The sequence below is a fragment of the Pseudopodoces humilis genome, chromosome 3 (assembly GCF_049639895.1).
Source record: "Pseudopodoces humilis isolate 2021_Gansu_Grassland_sample_001 chromosome 3, ASM4963989v1, whole genome shotgun sequence".
Taxonomy (NCBI): Eukaryota; Metazoa; Chordata; class Aves; order Passeriformes; family Paridae; genus Pseudopodoces; species Pseudopodoces humilis.
Window position 1 is genome coordinate 52,441,024 of NC_142202.1, and position 22,555 is coordinate 52,463,578.

At 36.1% G+C, this 22,555-nt stretch overlaps 1 protein-coding gene and 1 long non-coding RNA gene across 4 annotated transcripts in view; one reads left to right on the forward strand and one right to left on the reverse strand.

Annotated features, from left to right (window-relative positions):
* Nucleotides 1–22,555, forward strand: part of ADGRG6 (adhesion G protein-coupled receptor G6) — a 110,411-nt gene that overhangs the window by 82,377 nt on the left and 5,479 nt on the right. For 2 of the 3 annotated variants that reach the window (XM_005518445.3, XM_014263578.2), the window contains exons 15-24: nucleotides 844–984; nucleotides 4,065–4,181; nucleotides 5,284–5,329; nucleotides 6,994–7,100; nucleotides 9,872–9,999; nucleotides 11,299–11,567; nucleotides 13,170–13,284; nucleotides 14,309–14,592; nucleotides 18,533–18,634; nucleotides 20,754–20,906. In XM_005518445.3, the coding sequence (XP_005518502.1) occupies nucleotides 844–984; nucleotides 4,065–4,181; nucleotides 5,284–5,329; nucleotides 6,994–7,100; nucleotides 9,872–9,999; nucleotides 11,299–11,567; nucleotides 13,170–13,284; nucleotides 14,309–14,592; nucleotides 18,533–18,634; nucleotides 20,754–20,906 (1,462 nt within the window). Of the gene's footprint in view, nucleotides 1–843; nucleotides 985–4,064; nucleotides 4,182–5,283; nucleotides 5,330–6,993; nucleotides 7,101–9,871; nucleotides 10,000–11,298; nucleotides 11,568–13,169; nucleotides 13,285–14,308; nucleotides 14,593–18,532; nucleotides 18,635–20,753; nucleotides 20,907–21,175; nucleotides 21,725–22,555 lie in introns of those variants that run through there. The other variant, XM_014263579.2, reaches the window with a different exon arrangement.
* LOC148184648 (uncharacterized) lies at nucleotides 4,435–11,167 on the reverse strand. The gene is made up of 5 exons (XR_015772160.1): nucleotides 11,107–11,167; nucleotides 10,717–10,833; nucleotides 9,938–10,038; nucleotides 6,731–6,922; nucleotides 4,435–4,947 (listed from the first exon to the last, which is right to left on the reverse strand). It is a non-coding gene; the product is annotated as an uncharacterized LOC148184648 (long non-coding RNA).

Sequence of the window (22,555 nt, forward strand, 5' to 3'; positions counted from 1 at the left end):
TGACCAGGATGCTCCTGGGGAAGTCAGCAGTGGGAGTTCCTGTATCTCACAGTGAAATTCTTAAGTGCTTTTACTACAGAGGCACTGTGAGCTAGCTTATTCCCCTTCCTTCAATGGTATGGTGGCACACCTTGGGTAGGCCTTGGGGAAGTGATCAGTCATAAAATAGCGAATAAAATGCAGGATTGCATCCTCTTTTATTTCCTACTCACTTGTTACATTCCTGGGCCACAGAGGACTTTTAGATTTCTGATACAGTGCCAGTAAAGATTAAATTTATATGATGTCAGAAAGTGTCTTTTTTGTGCTATGTAGCACAATAAATATGGAGAAGTGACACTAATCATTTTTAAATCTCCTTTTCATTACACAGAAACTATAAAAGCTCATAAGAGAATTATTTCAGATGTGCAGATTAAGCCAACTAATACAATTTAACAAAGGAAGATTCAGAGCATATTTTTTAGTTTTCAACATTGTTTGCTATGTTTGCTATTGTTTGCATCTTGAATGTTATTGAAAATGGTTATGACTGTCATAATTACCATCTCATTATTTCCAAATCATCATTATAGCAGTGGAGGAGTTTGTCTCTTTGTTGATTTTATCTAATAGCTTTTTGTAGCAGAAGGCAGATCTCATGCTGGAAAAGTGGGAAACCTCCCAAGTCTTAAAAAAAATGTATTTATTGCATCAACTCTTACATATTCACAAGTCATTTTAGTGTTGATTGGTTCTGGTCGCATATCTATATATTTCTGTGTAAGAGTGTGAACCCAGTTGTGGACAACAGATGGTTTCTTTATTGTTTGAACACGTTCTCCTGTTGTTTTTATTTAACAGATAGATTTTGACAAGGATCAGTCAAGTGCCATCGCCTCGGTTGTTCTGCCACCAAGTTTACTGAAGAATTTAAGTCAAGACGAGTTTGAAGTTATATCCAGGGCTCAGTTTACTTTCTTCAATAAAAATGGTCTTTTTCAGGTAAGCATTAATGTGCTTAAAGTCATTTCAGATAGGGTAAATCAAAGCCAGCTGCTAAAAGTTTCCTGTTATGTAATCATTTCACGGTATTTCATGAGTTACAGGAATTAAAAGATGACAGCAGATGAAGGCAGTCTTACATTCAGAGCAGCAAAACAGTTGAAGTGCCCAAGCTGAGTTGAAGTCAGTGGTTTTAATTGAAAATTACTCTCACTTGTGAAATAAATCTTTTCTCAGGTTAATCTATGGAAAACTGTATCCCAACTGCTTAAAATCAGAGGAAAGCAGCAAAGGCCTTTATAAAACTTTTAACTTTTGTTAAAATGCATTAATATAAGTCCTTGATGTTCAGTGGAGCCAGGTTATTTTCTATCAGGAAGGACAGAAGGAAGGAGTTTGGCATGTAACACTTCCAAGTACTCTCCTTTCCTTTTAAGAGCTGGTTAGCAGTCATATTCAGCTCTGCTTTATATTCAGCTGGAAACCCTGGGCTGATGGTAGGCAGCCGGAGAACTTTTGTTCATACATACACACAATTCTTTCCACACCTGTGTTCTCATCAGTATACCATATTTTAATAGGAATAAGGATAACAATACTTCTACCTGAAACCCAAACATGCACAGGTAGATTTGATGTTTTATTTTTTGAGTCTTGTCAAATAGTTATTGTAAATAGTGCCTGTATGGTAGGTGCCAAAATATTAGGAAGAGTTTGCAGCTTGGAAAAATAAAACCAAAACCACACTTACTAGGGAAAAAAAAGAAAAGAAAAAAAAAGTTAATTAAGAAGGAAACATTGTTTCATGTTGAACTGTAGAATGTATCTCAGAAGACTTGAGTTTGTTTTCCCATCAGTATTTCAAGTGACCTTTGGCTCCTGTGCATCCGCAGAACTCCGTAGTATTGTATTGTCTCTATATTATCGTTTTTATTGGCAGTGTATCCAGATTCTTCAGATAATCTAGGCAAGAAAATACCCATGACCCACAGTTGCCTTCTGAAATACACCCCAAAGTACTTTTATTTTAAATTGTGTTCATTTTAAGCCTGCTTTTGAGAAAAACAGGATGGATATCTTGAATAAAAAAAAAAAACCCAGAAGAATACAGATGGAGGCCAGTCATAATGGCAGAAAATCATATGAAGTCAGAATGTGTCCCTTAATGGTGCTAGAATGCGTTTCTAAGTGGCACTTAATAAGCCACTGAAAAACAAAGACCATAAAAATTGCACCTTAATTTGCAACTAATATGCCTTTCATTTTTTGTGTGCTTTTCAAACTCTTCATGGGTGATGTGTTTAACACAATGAATTAAAAATATGCGATCCTCACATTTTTAGGAAGTCTAAAAATAAAGGAAGTTAAAGAAAAACAGGATTAAAGTAAGGCCTAAAAATAAGCTGATGCACATGCCATCTCAAACAAAATAACATTATCCATTAATATGAGTATTTAATTTTTATTGCATTTCAGATTTCTTCCACATGAAATTACAAATATCTGAATGCTATTCACTGTATTCCTTAAAAGTATTCAACATAACAGTGAAACACACTTTGCAGCATTGGAGGTAGTGGGTTATTTGATTGCAACTGAGAGAATTCCAATAAGTTTTGTCTTGCAATTCATTAAAGATGGTTCCATTACTTAGAGAACTTTATAAAAGCTGTTCAGGGTGGGATTCACCTCACCAGAGGCAGCTGTGTTCAGTGTAAACATCTATGTCTGAACTGTTGGACTTCACCTGAACACAGCCTCATGGCTAAACAAGTAGTAATCTGTATTTTACTTTAATGCACATATAAGAATATATTAAATTGCCTTCCTTAAGGAGACCAACTCTGTCTTGTTTTTCCTATCTGCTACAGATAGAATCCACTGAAACCAGTGGAAATATGCCCAAGAACTTCCATAAACTTTGTCAGATGTTCAAATTTAGGTGTTAGCCAAGAAATCTTTCTTGTCTGAATACTCAAGAGCTGCCTAGAAATTTGCATTTTATTTCCACTTCAATTTTTAAGGTTTTAGGAAATTTTGCCACAAAGCTCCAGTATAGTCTGAAATACTACGTCTGAAAATTCTTGGATATGGTTCTTAAGAAGTAAAATATTCTTCTCAGGATAACGTGCACTTAATAACTGAAGCTATTGTGTCTCTCATGAGTGGTGGGATCTCACAAGCCCAGTGCTGAGATGAAACCTGATGTCTTGTTATGTTAATAAAACTCCTAACGAGAAGGAATCAAGGATTCAGGAGTTTGGGAGACCAGATTTTGGGAGAGAGAGTGAGTGGCAATATAAGACCTCATTTGACCTGAGATCTGCCACAGGCAATGACCAAGCTTCCCAACCAGGCATCGAAATATGCAGGTTTCAATAGAAGCCTATCAAAAGAAAATAGCATTGCCAATGAAATTCCATTTCATTAAATAATTGGTTTCCAAGGAAACCTCTTCTGGAAAATTGCCAGCTGCAGGTTAAAAATCCTACTGGCCAGTGACAATGTCAGTATTCTATTTAAATTCCGATCAAATAAGACCTTACAGAAAATGCTATCTCCTTCAGTATGTAACATTGCTTTTTGTTTTTTTAATACTTAATAGTCATTCATTTTAAGACAGAGGTCGATTTAACAACTATATGCAGAAAACAGTTTATTCTCTAAAAACTTTGCATTTACTAAAGGGGACAGTGTCAACAATAAGATAAGTGAGCTCATTCATGCTTGTTTAGGGAAATGAGCTAATCATATCATGGGTTGTTATCTGCCACATAGTTTGAGTTATAATTTTGTTTGCCTTCTAGCCTCTCTCTATAATTGTGCCTATGCATGTTTATGGCTACAAGGAAAATAGGGAAACTTCCATAATACTAACCCATAATTTGATTTTATAATAATTTTATAATTTTAATTATAACCCATAATTTGATTGTAATGTTCTTACATTGTGTGATCAGAAGTACAGAAATGCTGACAATTTACTTATTCTGGCACGCTGCAAAAATGAAACTGTGTACTCTGGCTTTTATGTCATGTGCCATGTAAGCACTTATTATATTTTTCTTAATATTCTGAAGGATGCAGAAAATCCTGCCAATTTGACCAGTTTTGTGGTGGCATGCAGTATTGGAAACTTAACCATTCAGGATCTTCAGGATTACGTGAAGGTTACAATCAAGCATACCAAAATTCAGGTAAAACAAGACGGATTATTCAGAAGAACGGGAATGCAGATTATAAAGGCTAACATTATAGCCTGATTTATATGGATGAATTTTGAGTTAGATCAAACTCAAATTGAAATTAAGAAGTCTAGAACAAAAGCAATTAAGCAAAAAGTAGAAACAATCTCTCCCATCCCCATGCATTCATACTCTGTTCATGACCCAACACTTATCTGCAAGATCATTGATTCTGCTCCTCAGAAATAATTTCTGTGCCAATAACTGTAGGTGAAACCTTTTTTAATGACCGTATTCATGACCAGAGACCGGGGACATGATTTATTACACTGGAACTTCATAATTACTTAAATTCTTTGACCAAACATTATTCACTTTGTTAATAGTTCCCAGAATTATTTTGTTGTTATGTGATTTTCATCAGAGGAATGGAAAATCATTAATAAAAGATGACTACAGTAAATTTAGGGAAATACAGACCAAATGCAACCTTTTGTCACATACTGTTCCAGTTAGAAAATGTCTGAGTTTGACTCCGTTCTCAGTATCTAATCCAAAAGAGGCAATAGCACAAGAAACGTTAAAGACAATTGTTAAAGTGATTTTAAATTTACCTAAGTTGTTTACGTAATGAGAACCTGGTTGGTAATTTTCACAGCTCCGTTATTTTGCATTGCATTACAATTACTATTTTAATGTGAGGCAAAACAACCTACACTTGGGTTCAGCAGGCATTTGCACATTTTCAAGCTTTACATAGAGGATTCATGGAGAAGCCCTAAGGAAGTAAATAGTACAAACTATTTAAATTCTATAAAGACATCATATTCATGGATAACTTCAGTTAACACAAGAAAACTTCATTATTCTGAGGACATGCAAAAGGAGACATTGAATTGTACAAAGTAGTGCTCTAGATTTTTCAGTTTGGACAAATCTGTCTCTCTAGCAGAAAAAAACCTCTTACACCAGGCAAGTAAGTTTCCAACAATCTGATGATATGGATTCTTCTGCTTATTAAATAAAAATATATGCATTGCAACATCTGTTGTAAATGTTGATGAGATTTATGTCTGAAGAGATATACAAAGTATACTTTTACATCTGTTCTTAGGAAGATCCTAAACCTACCTGTGTCTTCTGGGACATGAACAAAAATGGTAAGTTTAAAAATACTTTCATTTCTTTCATGAGGGGAATAAATGTGTCTGAGTTTTAAAATTAGTCACAGTATTGCTATTTTGCTTCCAAATCAATCCTTACAGGATTCAATAAAGTCTACTCAGTAAAGTGTATAATTTCTTCTGGTTAGTGTAGTTACATGTAACAGCAAATGTTAAATTTCTTTTTAAAAGTCTGTTTTTAGTGTAAATGTTTTTAACATTTTAGATTTTTCAATTGAGTTTTCCCACTTTTTCCCTATATCTGCAGTTTTTCACTGATCTGTCCATATGAGCAAATTCAATTATAATGCTACTCAGACACATGAGTGGTTCTTAACCATACTTTTAACTGTTAATTTTTTTTAAAACTGAGTTATATAGGTGTAAGTTTGTGACTGATCTTAAGCTTTTCTTCATCAAAGAATGGTCATTACTGCCAAACCTGTGTGTGATGTTTTACTCAGGCTGTTAATCCTTTGCACCAAGTTGTTCTCTGGGATGACTTTCCAGATCTCTCTGTTTTAGAAATCACTGCTGAGATGTTTCTTTTCTTTACAATGAAACAGATAGAGCTTTAGGATTTTGGATGGAGAGGTTCTCTACACAGTTTTGCAAGAAATAAAATTTACCATCCGAATTTGTATTTAAAATCTGGAAATACAGACAGAGCAACAGAGGAGAATGTGGGAGGATAAAAATGAGCAAAAAATCATAGAAACTAGTTAGGAAACTGAACTTAAGAATCACATTAAAGGAGAAACACACAGGAGGAAACTATTCCCAGTGGCTGCTTGAGTGGAGAACAGTTTTAAGTGGTTTTGGAACATCTTCACTGATGAGACATTCACACATTTTTGAGAGAATGTCTTGAATTTGAGTGTTTGATTGTCTTGAAGTTACAGAGCAAATTATGCTGGATCTTGTCAAGAGTTGTGAATAAAATGTCTTTAAGAGTCAGAAAATATGAATGACTTCACAAAACTAGCTCATATTTTGGCAGGGAAAAAAAAATGAAAAAAGAAACAAATTTTACTTTTTAAGATTTAATTTTTAAAACTAAAATTTTTATATTTGTTTTTCAGAATGGCCTTTTCAAGTGGGGCAGGTTGGGAACAGTTCACTTCATGTTTTTTTGTAAGGTCACTGGAGATCATTGGGATTACCCACTCTGACCTGCATTACATGCTGCAGAGAGGAAGGGTGGCACTCTCTGCTCTTGGGCCATAAAAGCTTTCATGTGCCTGAGGATAAATGAGTGGGAGGCAGGCAGGTGTAGACATCATTTATCAGTGGGGTAAAAGGAGTTCTATAATCATCTTATTATTGGAGTAAACTAAGGCATGTCTTAATACATGATCCATGTAGTTAGTTTTACTCAACAACCAAAAAGCTCCCTACCTTTATTCTACATCTCCATCTATTGCCTCTGCTCAGTAGTCCATTTCTGAGACATGCATCTGGGGTGATTCCTTGCTGAAACTAGGAAATCTGACACTTGCTTCTCTCCTGGTTGTTTTTAATGCTGGCTCGTTCAGTTTGAGAAAGCGCTTCTGCATTTGCACAAGATGAAGTGAGAAATCCCTGCAGGTGCTGTGAGAGAGAAGGAAGAGAGGTTGACATATGTTTGTTGGGCAGCAGTTTCTCATGTTTCATTTCCACAGGTGGCAATGGTGGCTGGAACCCTGCGGGCTGCCAGGTGGATGCGGAGTCCAATGAAAATGAAACTGTGTGCTTATGCAACCACCTCACACATTTTGGGGTCCTAATGGTAGGCAAACTCACTGCTCACCAAGTTACCGTTCCCATGAACAGCAACACAGCTTTTGTCTGGTGTCAAGACAACTCTCATTCTTGTTACTTGGGTTCTTTCTTTTGCATATAATTTTTAACAATAATAGTACGTTATTTTCCCCCTTATTATCATAAAGTTATCTTTTCATAACAAAGTAGCTAGTGATAAGGATTCAAGAATGAGATAATGAATAAAGTTAGCAATGGAAGAATATTATTGTTGTTGTTATTATAATCATTATTGAATTCTTTACAAGTGGCTAAATATTGTTTTCTTTAATAATTAAAATGTACCAATGAGATTTTTCTGTTTTGAAAATACTGTGCCACAAAAGACCTGAGATTGAGACTTCTGAGTGATACCAAAATACAAATGGCATATCATAACAGCCAACTTAATACAGCCAAGGCCCAGCACCAACATTTCCACTAGAGTTACAGGAAAAAAAGTGATCTTAATGAGTCCTAATTTGCAGAGGATCTCTGACATATCCATTAACAGTATAATCTGACAAAAGTGACCTGCAGCTGAGGCAGGAGGTGTGTAACAAGAGGGAAGTGAATAAGAAAGAAGTCTAAGTGTATTTGAAATTTCCAGATTGAGAAAGTGAGAAGTTGCTTGCAGGAAAAAAAAAAAAAAAAAAAAAAAAGACAAATAGTTAGAAATGCTGTTTTCAGAACAAAAAGAGAGACTCATTATAGGGAAAAACAGGGAAAGAAAAACATCCTCCAGACAGTAGAAATAGTAATGAGGATGAAAAATCAAGGGAGCACAATAATTCTCTTTCATCCTTAGATCGAAAGGCTGACTTGTCCCTTGAAAATCTAGTTCACAAATTTGACAAGATTTATCTAATGTCATAAACTATGAAGTGGCACCTTTTGCACAATGTGTAAACCCATATTGGCTGTTTTCTTACTTGGCTTTAATCAGTTTTGGGGATGCCTTATATTGCTGGCCTTCTCTTGGAAAAAGACTGCTCATGGAGCACATGGTACAGAACACATAGCCCAAACTCTGTCAGAGCTGTAAGCAAAGTCTCCAGACAGGGTGGCTGGCAGAGCAATATGTATCCCGGAGGAGATGAAAGAGGGAACCATATGGGGCACATCAGCCCCAGCAGCATAGCCTCCAGCCTTCAGCTGCCTCCAGCAGTTTGTACTTGTGAAGTGTTTTTCAGAGAGAAAAAAGTCCCAACATGAAAAAACGGAATAGTGCTATCTTTTCTTAACTTTTGATGGTTGTTTATGCTTAATAATGGGCTGATACATTTTTTTTCCAGCTGAAATTAATATTCTTTGGCTTGTAAAACATAGCTGCAGAAAAGATGTTGGCTCCTGGTCACAGCAGGAATAATTCCTAAGTGGAAGTATTTGGAGTTTGAAGTAACTTGTGGCAGTGTCAAAAAGGACTTGAACCACACAAGGCAGCCACATACGCTGAATTTTTCAGCTTTGGCCTTCCAGACCCTTCTTAATAGGACTGCTCCCTTCACGTCATGCTGAGATGTAGATATGGAAAAGCTACAAACTTTGTGTCTTCTTGCAAGCTAAATTATGGTCTTGTTCCACTTTTCATGCCCGAAGGGATTAAGAAAAGGCTTTCTTTAGGATATATTCAATGAGCCCCTTCTCTTCCCTGAATACTTTAATGTCAATAGGAAATAAGGCAGAAGGTCTTTGAATTCAGGCTGCATTCCAGTAGATTTTTACACAGTTTTGACCATTTGAGTTGCTTTTTCCATTTTAATAATTTCTTCTGACTTTAATTTAGATACTAAATTATTTCCAAAGAACACTCTCCTTATGTGTAAATAAACTGCCATATAAGACTGGAATGGACAGTGAAAAAAAACCCTGCTCCTGCCTTTTCCTATAAAGTATGCAAAGTTTTGTAGCATTCCATGTTTCTTTTTGCTAGCTAGTTTTGCTAGGGACAACAGTGACAATGAGTGCAGAATTGACTTCATTATCTCTTAGTGGTTGCTCACATTTTCTCCACAGTGATACAAGTCTGAACATTCTTATATTTTCTTGTCCTTAAAAAACAGAAAATAACACTGGTATTTATTCTCAGATGGTACCATGTGGCAGTTAGAGTTAGACAGAAAAAAAAATAAAAACCTTAGAATGTTCCTGCTTAATTTCCAAATTTTTTCCTGCTGTCTTTGTCACTACTTTTCTGACCGATTCTATTTAAAAGTATAGTTCTTATGTCAAAACAGACCCTAAATCCAAAAAGCAGTAATCTTGCCCTTGGTTTTACCTGTGGATGATTAGTCACATTGACTCCTATGGATTTTTAATAACAAAAAGGCCAAAAATTCCCTACAATGTTGCATATTTCAGTATGAACACTTTTTAAGTTACATTGTTCTAAATCTTACATCTTCTGGAAAACATTTGTATATACGCAACAGAATTAAAACGTTTGGGCACTGGAGACTTTTCCAGGGTAGTACATTTGCATTCCTAGTACTGAATTATGAGGATCAGAATCAGGCTCTATCTGCTGTTCCCAGCAGTTATAATACTTAAAGCACAATGTTTTGAAGAGCTGTGGGAAGGAAGTGAGAGGTGTAACAACTGTAGACTGAGTACACTCAGCAAAAACGAATGCCAGTGTCAAGGTTAGAGTGGTCTTGCCAGAATGCTTTTCAGTTTTACTTGACTAATTACCAAGAAAGAGTGCTGTGCTCATAGCCAAGGTGCTGCCTACAAACGAGGTCTCTTCCTTCTCTCCCACAGGACCTGCAGAGAACCGTGACACAAATCGACCCACAGAACACCAAGGTCCTGACCTTTATCACTTACATAGGCTGTGGAATATCTGCTATATTTTCAGCTGCAACTCTTCTGACATACATTGCGTTTGAGTAAGTACTGATTCTGTGAAGAGCATCACAAAGAAGTACCTGTATGCACAGAATAAAATAAGTTAGTTAGGTGGTTAGTGTGGTTTATTTGCCTAGGAGGGGAAGTCCATGTTTGAAAAAAAATCAAACCTGCAAAATCAGTGTTGTAGAGTGGAAACTTTTTCAAGGGGACATAAGTTCAGAGTCTTTCTTCCAGTTTTTAATGTGTTGTGCTGCTCAGACTAGGGAATAAGGTGAGCGTGTAACAAAATTTTATTTTTGGCAAGAAAGAATCTTCTAGATTTTGAACAGCTAGATATTATTTAAAATTATCAAATGGACCTTTTATAAAAAAAACAAAACAAAACTTGCCTATGTAAGCATAACAGGTTCCAAATAAAAAAAAAAATCCAACTAGAGTAATTACATTCTCTAGCCCTTCAGAAAGAAGTGGGAGAGATAAAATGAAAATAAATTGTGAAGTCTTACAACAATTTCAACAGAAGTCCTGCTAAAATGTGAAAGTGACTCAAGAGAAAGCAAAAATTTTGAAGTGGTGCAGTTCTGTGAACAGTGAAAAGAGAAAATGAAGTCATGTCAACACAAAGAAAGCATTCTGTCAGTGACAGGACATAGTAGCTGCTAAAGAAAGATAATTTTCTGTGGATGGGGGGAGGGCTGGAGAAGGGGGTTTTCAAGTTTTAAATATCTTCAATGATTGCATTCCTATTACATTACCTATGCTATAATGTTCTGGTTCAAGTTGGTAGAAATTGGTTGCTGTCCCTTGTTATCCACATTTCAATGGGGAGCAGATAAAAAAAGAAATACTTGCTCTTCAGTCTTCCTAAGATCCTGTTTAAAAACAAACAGAAAACCACATTCAAGGGACCATATATCCCAAAAATCAAGCTCATATATAAGGCCACATATGAAATGATCACAGATGACCTTCTCATCAGCTATATTTTTTTTTTTGTCTTCATTTAAAATAAAAAGTACTGGTTTATATTTCATTTGAAAGACTTGTTTTCTTTGGATTTTTTAATAAAAAAAAAAAAAAATCAGTTGCTAAAATATTGCAGCAGTTAATTAGCGCATTATGGACCCAAAGAACTGGTAGCTTACCCCTACCACACACAGCTGAAGCCTTCAACAATCCCACACAAAAATACACACCTCTATATCTTACTGCATAAATTCAGCTGGAAGGAGTTCCTTGTGCTTTTATTGACTTTGTGAAGGAGTAAACCCAGCTGCAGTAGGTGGTTTGTGTGATTGCAGCAACTTAATCACGTGCACCTGTGTTTCTCTCATCAGGAAGTTACGGAGAGATTATCCATCCAAAATCCTGATGAATCTGAGCACAGCCCTGCTCTTCCTTAACCTGATTTTTTTGCTTGATGGCTGGATTGCATCCTTCGATATCGACGGCCTCTGCATAGCTGTAGCTGCACTTTTGCACTTTTTTCTTCTGGCCACCTTTACATGGATGGGACTGGAAGCTGTTCACATGTACATTGCTCTAGTGAAGGTGTTCAACACGTATATACGGCGATACATACTGAAGTTTTGCATCATTGGCTGGGGTGAGTTCATTAGGAGCAATATTTACATAGCGGGTATGCTGCTGTATAAAATGCTTTCTGTAAAAGAGAAACATATATGTGAAAGGTCTCTGTCAGAAATGCAGAGTAGAATGCATATCAGTGTGTCGTTTCCTTCCCCCAGCCTGCAGCAGTGCCGGCACACCGCCAGCCCTCCCTGTCACCGAGTTCCCCCGTGTGATTCTGTGTAAATGCACTCTCACTGGCACTCTCCACCCAGAGCAGCTCCCAGCCCCAGAATGAGCAGAGAGACCAGATAAACTAGTCTCGTTTTCCAAAGAGGCCAGAGTGGGAGAGGGGAAATGGGAGTGCCGTGTCAGAGACGGAGAACTGTGTCACACGATGAATGCAGAAACTTTTGCAGTTACTGCAAAGCCTATGGAGGTTTTGTACTGACTTTCAAAAACTCCTGAGTCCAGCCTACATTTTCTTGCCAACAAAGCCGATTGTGGAATCAGAAACAACCAAAACTTTCTGAGATTCAGCAGTGTTCAAACCACAAAGAGATCCTGGCTGCCCTAAGCAACGTACACAGCAGGACAGAAATGGAAAAAGTAATACTGAAAAATTGCTGCAAGGCTCAGGCAGCAAGACTTTTATTCTTCATTTTTGTCTGTATCAGGAATCTGTGTTTTCTCCCTGAATGTGCATATTGTGTTTGAAATAATACAAGACAATACAAAGCCATTAACCTTACGGCTAGAGCACTGACCTCAGTACAGCTGATGTACTAATTGATGTCTTTCCATTGGCAACTAGCATCCTCTTTGGCAACCTCGGCAGAGGACAAGGACTGAGTGGTCGGAAAAGCAAATTAACCTCTTCCCCTTTGAATCTGTTCTGTTATAGCAAGGATAAGACACGTAAATAAGGCACATCAGGAAATGTACATTTCTTTTGTGTGAGCTGTACCTTTCTGCAGAGTTCTCTTCTGCATACTTGTCTATTTTCCCCAAATACTCCCTCTGCTTTTTTATTAAGAAATGCATGGTTTGCTTTACAGAAGCAAGGGGACCACATATAAGTAAATTATATATAATATGTATGATCCTGTAGAAGATATGTAACATAATGTGGTTGAGAAAAGCAGTGGAGAAATTACAGGTTTTATTTAGTCCATGTTCCCCAGTTACACAACCTAATGAATTCACATTAGCATGAAAAAAGTCCCTCAAAAAATTCCTAATACCATGCCTCGACTAGATTTCATTTTTGCAATAATTTGTTAATCTTCTTACTATAATGAGAACCTGTGTGCAGTTGCAAATTTAACTTTGGGTAATTAAGGGATATCATTTTACTTTAGTTTATTATTTTACTTCAATTTCCTTATCATGTAGTAAATTTCTTCTACCATACAGAACATTACAAGGCTTATTAATTAATGCCTGTTAATTGCTTTGATAGTTCAATATATTTGTACTGTTTGAAAAATTATTTCCTTCTACCTTCTTAATGCAGTTTTCTCAGGATGCTCTGCACCAAAGAATTTTGGTAGGAATGGAGACATCAATAATTCAACTTAGCATGGTGAGTTTGAAAGTTTAGGAGATTCGAAAGCTCACAAATTTTCTTGTGTTACAGGTTTGCCAGCTCTGGTGATAGCAATCATTTTAGCAAGTGCTAATACAAATGCAAGTCACGTTTATGGCAAAGAGTTATATGGCAGAGATGCTAATGGGCAAGGAGGAGATGATTTGTGAGTATTCCTTTTGATCTCTTGAAATTTAGGCTTTATAGTTGCTTTGGAAAAGTCAATGGTGCATTAAACAAGCAGAAAGGGCAAAACTGTATTTTGAATGATTAGAATCTGTAATGTGAAGAAGGCTGTTAGAAAAATTTAAGGGAAATCTGCATTACCCAACACCAGGTACAAGCATGCCTGTAGCAAAAGAATAATTTACAGATTTTGTCATGAAAATAAAATAAAAATACTTGTTTTGGTTTGTCTTAAATGAAAAGTATATTTTCTAGGTAAGAGCAAGGGAAAAATTTGTATAAAAAGTTTCCTTTGTGAATCAAGCATCCTTTTGCCAATGTAGTTCAATAGTCCTCTATGTTCTTGATGTCCAGATAATAACTCCAAATGCCAAAACTTTTATGTGAGTGCTCTTTGCCTCGCTTGGCAAAGCTTCATCATGATAAATAAAACTTTAATTTTTTAATTTTACTTTAGTATCATGCTGAGCATTCAGGCCATTTGCTGCATGAGGAATTAGTTAGAGCTCTCATATGGCTGACTGTCAAATGGCTACCTCAAAAGTCCTGCTACTTCTCCAGTTCTTACATGTTCAAGTTCTCCTTTAGCTCCAGTGGCAGAAACTTGAGATTTTGACACCGAAGATCCAAGTTCACTCATTCTGTTACTAAAGCACTCAATGCTTCACACAGATGACAACAGTGAATTTTTTTTGTACTGACTCTAAACTTTTTTCATTATGAGATTGCAGTTCCCACTTTTTTAAATAATTTTGACTAAAATGTGGCACAGCCTTCAGATTTCTTGTATGGTAATATTATAGGCCATAGTCACTTAAGATGCCTCTGGGCTTCATCCTGTTTCCAAACTGAAAATGGACAAAGGATTCATTTTACACTCTAATTCTGCATCAGTGGTATCAGAAATCAACTCATTTTCCTTCAGTCATATGAATAATTGGAGGATAGTTTCCATTAGACAAAAATTATCCTTTTTTATTTTATTTTTTTAAATTTTTTTACAGCTGCTGGATCAAGAATGAAGTTGTCTTTTACGTGACTTGTGCTGGCTACTTTGGAATCATGTTTCTGATGAATGTTGCCATGTTTATTGTGGTGATGGTGCAAATCTGTGGGAGGAATGGGAAAAGAACCAACCGGAGCCTGAAGGAAGAGATCTTGAGGAACCTCCGTAGCGTGGTCAGCCTGACCTTCCTCCTGGGCATGACATGGGGCTTTGCCTTTTTTGCCTGGGGTCCCTTAACTCTTGCTTTCCTGTACCTCTTCTCAATTTTCAATTCATTGCAAGGTAAGTTGAGTTTTTGTTCTATGAACAAATAATATTTGATCTGTTACTGTTCTGGGGCATACTATGTCCAGTGATTGGACTAGGGAGCTGATATCTGAGCTCTCTAGGTTTTCCTTTGATATTAAACCATCATTAGTTTCCCCTTATGTGGAATAATGATACCAACTACGTGTTGGTTGAATATCTTACATAAATTAATTACAGTTTCAAGGTCTTTTTCCCTAAAATGAACTATATTATAAATAGAGATCTTCCTAGCTAACAGTCTGCAGTGTTCTCTTTTGAGACACATGCTGTATGACCTTCAGCATTTCCTTTCACTGATTATAACAAATATAGGAAGCCTTTTTCCTTAATTTATTCCTGTAGAGAATTTGTAAAACTCATAACTGTTCTATTAAGGCATGAGAAACTCATAAATTAAAATTCAGTCCTGTCTCAGTGTGGAGAGATAGCAGAGACATATGGGATAGTCTTCACCTAAGAAAAATCCACTGACTGTTACAGTCAGCTTATTTTTCTTTCCATTACTCAATTTTTCAGTATTTTACTTTTCCAGAACAATTTGTCTTTTTGAAAAATGCTGTAAATTGTAATAAAATGGCTATAAATTACAGAACTACATTTAAAAAAATTCAGCTCAGAGCTAAAATTTGCATATGTTTCAACTGTCATAAAATTCTCTACCAGTACTTGCTGTACCCACCTATGCAGAACAACTAAATGCATAAAGAAGAGAAAACCCTGAGGTCGTTGGAAGTGCATGTGTTATGCCACACACATATTGACATAAAAATTAAATCTGCCAGGAAAAAAACAAAAAAACAACAACAAAAAAACCCCAAACCAAAAAAAAATCCCAAACCAACCCCTAAACAAACAAACAAAAAAACTCTCAAGAATGTAATTGAAGGAGTATGTGTTATGCAACACAAATATTGAGATAAAAAATGAAATTTTCATAAGGTCAGCAGAACATCTTCTCTTTATGGAAAAAGTACTTAATATCACCCTGTGCGGATTTTATCTGATACTGTTGAGATGTATTTCCTGCGCTGAAAGATTTATTGAGATTTCATGGAAGGAGAATCATGTTGTGGGTTTTTGTTTGGGTCATTTTCAACATAAAATGCTAAGCAAAATGACAAAAAGTATTTGGATGTGGTGCTCTTACTAGAGACTGTTTTTTCCAAAGGACAGATTCTGATACTCCCCTAGCAGCATAATGAAGTATTTACTGCATTATATCTGTGTTAGAAACTCAGACAGGTCTAGAGAGATCAGAAGTATGGGAAGAACATGAAAAAAGACTTAAATTCTGAAAATCTTGCCAAGGGTCAAATTGAACAAGTTCTCTGGAACCAGAATTTCCAGTGCAATCAATTAAGCTTGTATGTGCAGAGTGCATATAAGGTTGGCCAGCACTGCCTAAGTGGGATAATAACACTATTTAATGGAAAATGAATATTTGGAAGGCAGTTAAGTCAGAACATGAAACTGAAAAAGACAAGAAGTAAATGTAACAAGAAGAGTGATGAGCTTTTCATGGATTGTGGTAGCAAAGATGATGCAGTCTAGGCTGAAGCATGTCATATCAAGCAATAGGAGATAAAAATCTTCTATCTGAAAGTACTAATTGGTATGTCAGAAAGAGCTTGGCAAGGCTAAAGAATAAGGGAAGAGGATGTTTAAAATCCTATATAGCTTGTGCAGTGTTCATCTAGCCGTAAGGGGATGGAATGGGGCAAATCTGTATCAGGAAGCCTTTTCTAGCTGCAAAAAGCATTTCAATATGGCAAGTCTTTCATCAGTATTAGCAGCTTAATTATAGAGATGTTGGTAAATAACCTGTTTTCTCTCAAGTTTTTGAAAGCTGCATGAGTATTTCAAGCCATACCAGCAGCCTCCAGCAGCAATTTTCTGTGCACTGGCAATGAAAAAGCAGATTGCAGCAACTGCTAGTGTTACTGTACTTTGCTGTTTCATCTACAAAGGAAATTATTTTTCTCTCCTTGACACTCACAGTGAAAAATATGGGAACATTTCTTTTTTGGCTGCTCATTTTATATATATGCCTGGGCAAGCCAAATACTTTCAAGTCAGAGCCAAGCTAGAACCAAGCCTAGGGTCTGATTTGTCTCTGGGAAACAAAACCAAAGCTGTACTACTAAAAGCACATTGTAAACTTAATGAATAATGAAATACAGAGAAAAAAATTCTGGAGACCAAGCCCAGACAGGGCAAAGACAAAGTACTTAATGCAGTACATTTGTTTTGCATTACTATGGAGTATGCATTTTCTTTTTAACCATTCAGAACATTCACTGCAATTTAATTAAGTATCAATTTACTAAGTCTGTAAGCTATGCAAAAGCCCTAAGAAGAACTTTGGGCCACAAATTACTTCATATTTCCAGCCCTGTAAGAGCTGCTAGTGGTTGCATTGGACTTGCTCTATGCTTTAAACAAATCACACAGTAAAAATACTTTACCAAATGCAAATACAATATCCATAATCCAAGAGAGTTGAGATGCATTAAGGTGATGCCTTTTCAAAAATGTGCTTTTCCATTTTCTCCCCATCAGCTCTTGGAAAATTTTGGAAAAATTGTGTTTCATGACCCAACCCCTACCTGAAGTTAGCTGATTCTAGAGGTCTCAACCTGTCCTGATAAGCAAATAAGTCCAGTTCAATGACATGCATTAGTTCAAAATTAGACCTCAGCAGTTTGGGAGAGAGAAGATAATTTGGTTCTCCGGACCATTAACATCTAAACTATACCCTGCCATTGTGTTCTGACAGCTGAAATACAGTATACATTAGTATACAGAACTATTCATGATGATCTTAAACGAATGGTTTTAGAGGAAGCCACTTGATGATGTTTGCCCACATTATGTAGCATTTATTCACATTTAAGATATAATCAGAAGGATCTGGCAGTAGCATTTTGCTGTCAGGTGTTCAGCCTCAGGTTGTCTCTCTCATAGACAATACAAGTAAAACAGGAAATAGGCTAAGCCACAGAACAACAAAAGATTACACAGCCAGTGCCTGTCTGAGAAGAGGCAGGAGCATATGAGACTTCCAACCTCTGTATTTAGCTCCAAAGTACATTTCTAGGTGATGAAATCTTACAGTACACCCTGTCAAGACCTACCTTATCGCATGGTAGGATGCTAATCTCCTGTCTTGAAAATAAAGACTTTATAATTGCATGAGAAAAATCAACTCTAGCAAAACATTCTTAAACACATACATTACAATTGCTTATGCAAATCAGTTAGTTGTCTTTGGAAGTAAGTAGCTGGACTCCTAATTAGCACTTGTGAACATATTCTTACCATTTTCATAATCGTTTCAAGTACGTGCATTTCATACACATAAATCCAAGTGGATTTTCAGGGCACCATTTCATTCATTTACAAGATGTCTGGTTTTAAAAGAATATAGCCCACTGTTCTGTACATGTGGAACCATATCCAGGAGATAAAGTATCTCCTTGCTAATATAATAATGTTGTAATATGTAATGTAATGTAATGTAATGTAATAATAATAATGTCTCTTGCAGTCCTGTTGGGTGCAGAATAGTCATTTGCTTCAAAGAAAACACCTTTTCATTTTCCTCTAAGCAAAGGGGGAAAAAAAAAAGAAAAAATAAAAATGAACACTGAGGTGAATCAACAATGCTAATAAAAGGCATCCCAATCTGTGTATTCTGATGTCCCAGACACGTGGCAAATGGAGGATGGGAAAACTTTAGTTCTTTTCCATACCTCTTAAATGATGCATAGATGATATAATTAATAAATTATATTAATATTAAGATGATATTAAGATGATTTTTTTTATTTGTACTTCATAGTCCTCTGATTACAAATTTCAGTTAATCTTTTTATAAAAACATGCTTCCTTTTTTTATTTGCTTTTCTCACAGGCTTGTTTATATTTGTATTCCATTGTGCTATGAAAGAAAATGTGCAGAAACAGTGGAGGAGACATCTCTGTTGTGGCAGATTCCGACTGGCAGACAATTCAGGTAAAGACAGTTCACAGTTCCCCTCTTTAGGTGCTGCAGTTATCTATAAAAGTCCAGGTAAACAGCTTGCTATGTTATTTTTAATATCATACTAGGTAAGCCAGAGGTGTGGAAAAATAGGTTAATCACAGGCTCATATCACTACTAATAATTGCTGGGAGTCTTTTCAGATATCACTTCATAAAAATTCTCAAGTCCTTCAGGGTTCCATTAAATGCAGCTGGTATATTTTGTAGTGATATGGGCATGGTTTTGGAAGGCCCATCATACCCTAAAAATAATAAAAAAAAAAAAAAGAAAAAAAAATAAGAATAAAGAGATTCAAACTTTGTCATTCCAAACCCAGTCTTACTCATTTTCTCCTATATTAAAGTATGTTGACTTTGAATTGTATGGACTGTTAAACTGATGTAGGAGCAATTCTTAAAAGTTGCATAGAAGTATTCTGACTTCTTTTGCTTTTATCTTCGCCTTTTTAAACTGCCCTGTCCTTTGCCATTGAATTCAGAGACTATTAAAGACACAGAAACATGGAAAATTCTTTTAAAGAAGCCTTATTAGGTCCTAGAACTGGAATTCACCTTCATCTGCAAGTCAGAGTGAAAGGAGAGATGTTGGTTTGGACACATGAAAAGTGCAGTGCTTGGGCCACTATACTTAAAGTTTCCTGCATCTTTGGCCATCATGGATGGAATGAGTCTGCTGTGTTCAGGCAACTGGCTCTTCCTTTGCTGTTTGATGTGGTGACTTGGACCATATCGTTCTTTCTCATATGGTTCTTGTTCAAGGACCAGGTTCAAATCTACAGTTGGTGTAAGGTGGCATAAGCTCATTGCTTTCTATGGTAAACTTTCATTCCTTTAATTTAATTTCATTTCTTTTTTTGCAAGCAGGAAAACTTCATTCCTTATTTCAAAGAGTTAATAAGGAAACTAGGAAAATCATATCCATTCTGATTGGACATCCAAATTGTTTCATATGTTCAGTTTCCATGTGATTTATCTTATAGCTCCTGAACTGAAAAACAAAGATGGATCAAATTCTTTCCTTTTTTTTTTTCTTATGCTGCTGTTGAGCAGGTTGTGGATATGAATATGGTAGAAATAAAAATATGAAGGATTTGAATATTTCAGTGGTATAGTTAATGTGATATCATTATGTTTGGCATTAACCAGTTTATCGCCACGGGCTGGTTTTAATCTCCACAAACTTGACACTGTTTTCAGGCAGAACAGTGAAATGTAAGTCAAATGTGAACTTGAATACCTAAACACTCTAGCAATAATTTAGTGTAAAGTATTTGTCTTGATTTAAATCAAGACTAAAGTGGCCCACATGTCTTTGACTTGGACTTCTCTTCCATTTTGTGAATTTCATTGAAGTGCAGTGAATAGCAGCAAGGTGACTAAACTGTGAAACTTCCTGCACTTCCCTGCAATTGTATGGTACAAAAGTAGTTAAATACTTTTATTCTAGTGGTATTGGGACACTTGTGAGGAGTTTTTAAGTGTTATTTTTCTTCAATCAGTCTATTGGTATTAGCTATTTAATTTAATTTTAGAAATTGTTCCAGCATAAGAGCCTATTGTCTTAATGGTTTGGACAAAATTCTTTAGATGTGAACTCCTGAATAATCTTTATTATATAAATTGTGAGTCTATATGCTAAACAAGTTAGTTGTTAGTATGTAGTATCTTCCTCAGCAGCAGATCAAACCCTCAGATGATAAGATCATTGTAAATGGTCCTATCTATCCCTTTCCTATCACCTTTGGATTTTGCCCTTCAGGTCAGGACAGTTTGGTGTCCCTACACTGTTACAGAGCTTCTCTGCTCTTCTGCATTCTGGAAAGCCAGGTCATACTTGCAGTTCTGCTGTCCAGACAAAACTGTTGTTAGAATGTTAGAGCCACCAATTTCAACTGCTACAGTAGGGTAAATCAAGTAGGAATTATCGTTCTTAAGAACCAAAGAGGATTACCTAACAGGAAAAGGATAGGATATTTGTTATAAACAATACTAAGAAATGCATCAGATATTTGAAAGTAATTGTAATTGAATAAATTAGGCATATATTACCTATGGTAGTTATTTATGTAAAACTTCTCAATCATTTTTAGATTGGAGCAAAACAGCAACCAATATTATAAAGAAGAGTTCTGATAATCTTGGGAAATCCTTATCCTCTAGTTCCATCGGCTCCAATTCAACCTACCTAACCTCCAAATCAAAATCTACAACAAACACATACTGCAAACGAAACAGCCATACAGGTGAGTTCTTGCACTGCAACCAATGCATCTGTGAATACATGGGTTTGTGTTAAAGGCATAGCAAGTGTTTCTACCCAAAGGTTAAAAAGGGAAAATGACATCAATTCGTACAGTGTCAGTATTTTTAAAATATATGTTACTGTTTAATAAGAACCATTACCTAACATGCAATACATCCAATATATAGATCTGATCTCCATATCTTCCCATACAAAATGAAATAGGCTTGATGAAAGCAAATTTTGCTTATTATCCTATTGTAAACACAGGGTAGCCAAAGCACAGAGAGATGACGTTCTTCACCCGAGGTAACATGAAAGCTGACAGTACAGCTGGAAATAGGAACCAAGTCTTCAGACTCCAAGTCCACAGCTGGTTGTCTTGGTTAATCTCCCTTCATCTAACTGTAACACATTTATGGGTAAAACGACAAATGGAGCCTACTCGGAAATGGATACGGTGTTCCCAGAGTGTGCATTGTCTTGCCCTTCTACAAATAACCATATTTACTGCTTATTTATTTAGATGTCAATAGTATATGTAATAAAAGGCATCATCTGTACTCCACTCATACCATGAAAATATGCTCATTTTAAGAAGCTTTTTAAGGGACCAAAGAGAGAGAGCAGCTGCAATGATTTACAAATTTGGTTGTGTCTGAGATAATATTTCAGAAATTCACTTATATAGTTCAGGCTTTTTTTTTTGTTACTCTGTTTTTGTGAGTGCATGTTTTTGTCCTTTGTAAAGTCACATAGCATTATTATACAATAGTCTTTTATAAATACAGTGGAAATAAAATCTGCGCACATATTTAACTCAAAGGTGTGTTTACTTGCTTTAAAATATTCATTAGAAAAAATATTTTGATGCAGATGTTTTGACTAGAAGGGAATTTATGTTGTTTCTTAAGTATTAATTATTTTCATTAAGCCCCCAATGTCTCATTTGTGATGGCACGCTCTCCTTTCTTGATGCATGGCATAGTTTCCAGGAAATACCTTCTATTTTTTTTATTGATGATCATTACCAGCTTCAGTTAGGCACAAACACTCCTTTTTTAAATTAATTACACTGTTGTTTTCTCACTAACCAAGATTCAGTGCATCCATTAGCATGAGGGATTGTGCATCAAGTATTTTAAGAGTTTAAAACTTCATTGAGAATATGCATGAGTTACATCTGCTTTGAATACAGTAAAAATGAGAAGCATTTTAGAAATTCCTGATAACTGATAGCACCTGAGCTTGCTCTCAGGTCTGCTATTCCCAACTGCACTGGGAGCACACGGCTGGTGCCTGCCTCCTAGGCTGCCTGTCCCTGCTGCTGGGTCAGGTTCGGTGTGCAGTACACCCAGCTGCCCTGATCAAGCTGTTCATTCATCTCTTCCCTGCAGGAACACTTCTGCCAGCAGTCTTCCACAAGCAGCATCTTTAATATCCACTGATCACAGTGCTACTGTTGATTTAATGGTAGAGGTGGACAGCATTGTGCCCTTTCTGCAGCAGACAGAGGATTCCCTTTTGTACTCATGGCAGATCAGTCTTTAGATCCTTGATCCTTGGGATTAATGATAAAAATATGCTTAAATGCTTTGTTGGACTCAGGGCTTTTTATCAGGATATCAATTAAGAAGACTTGGTGCTGGA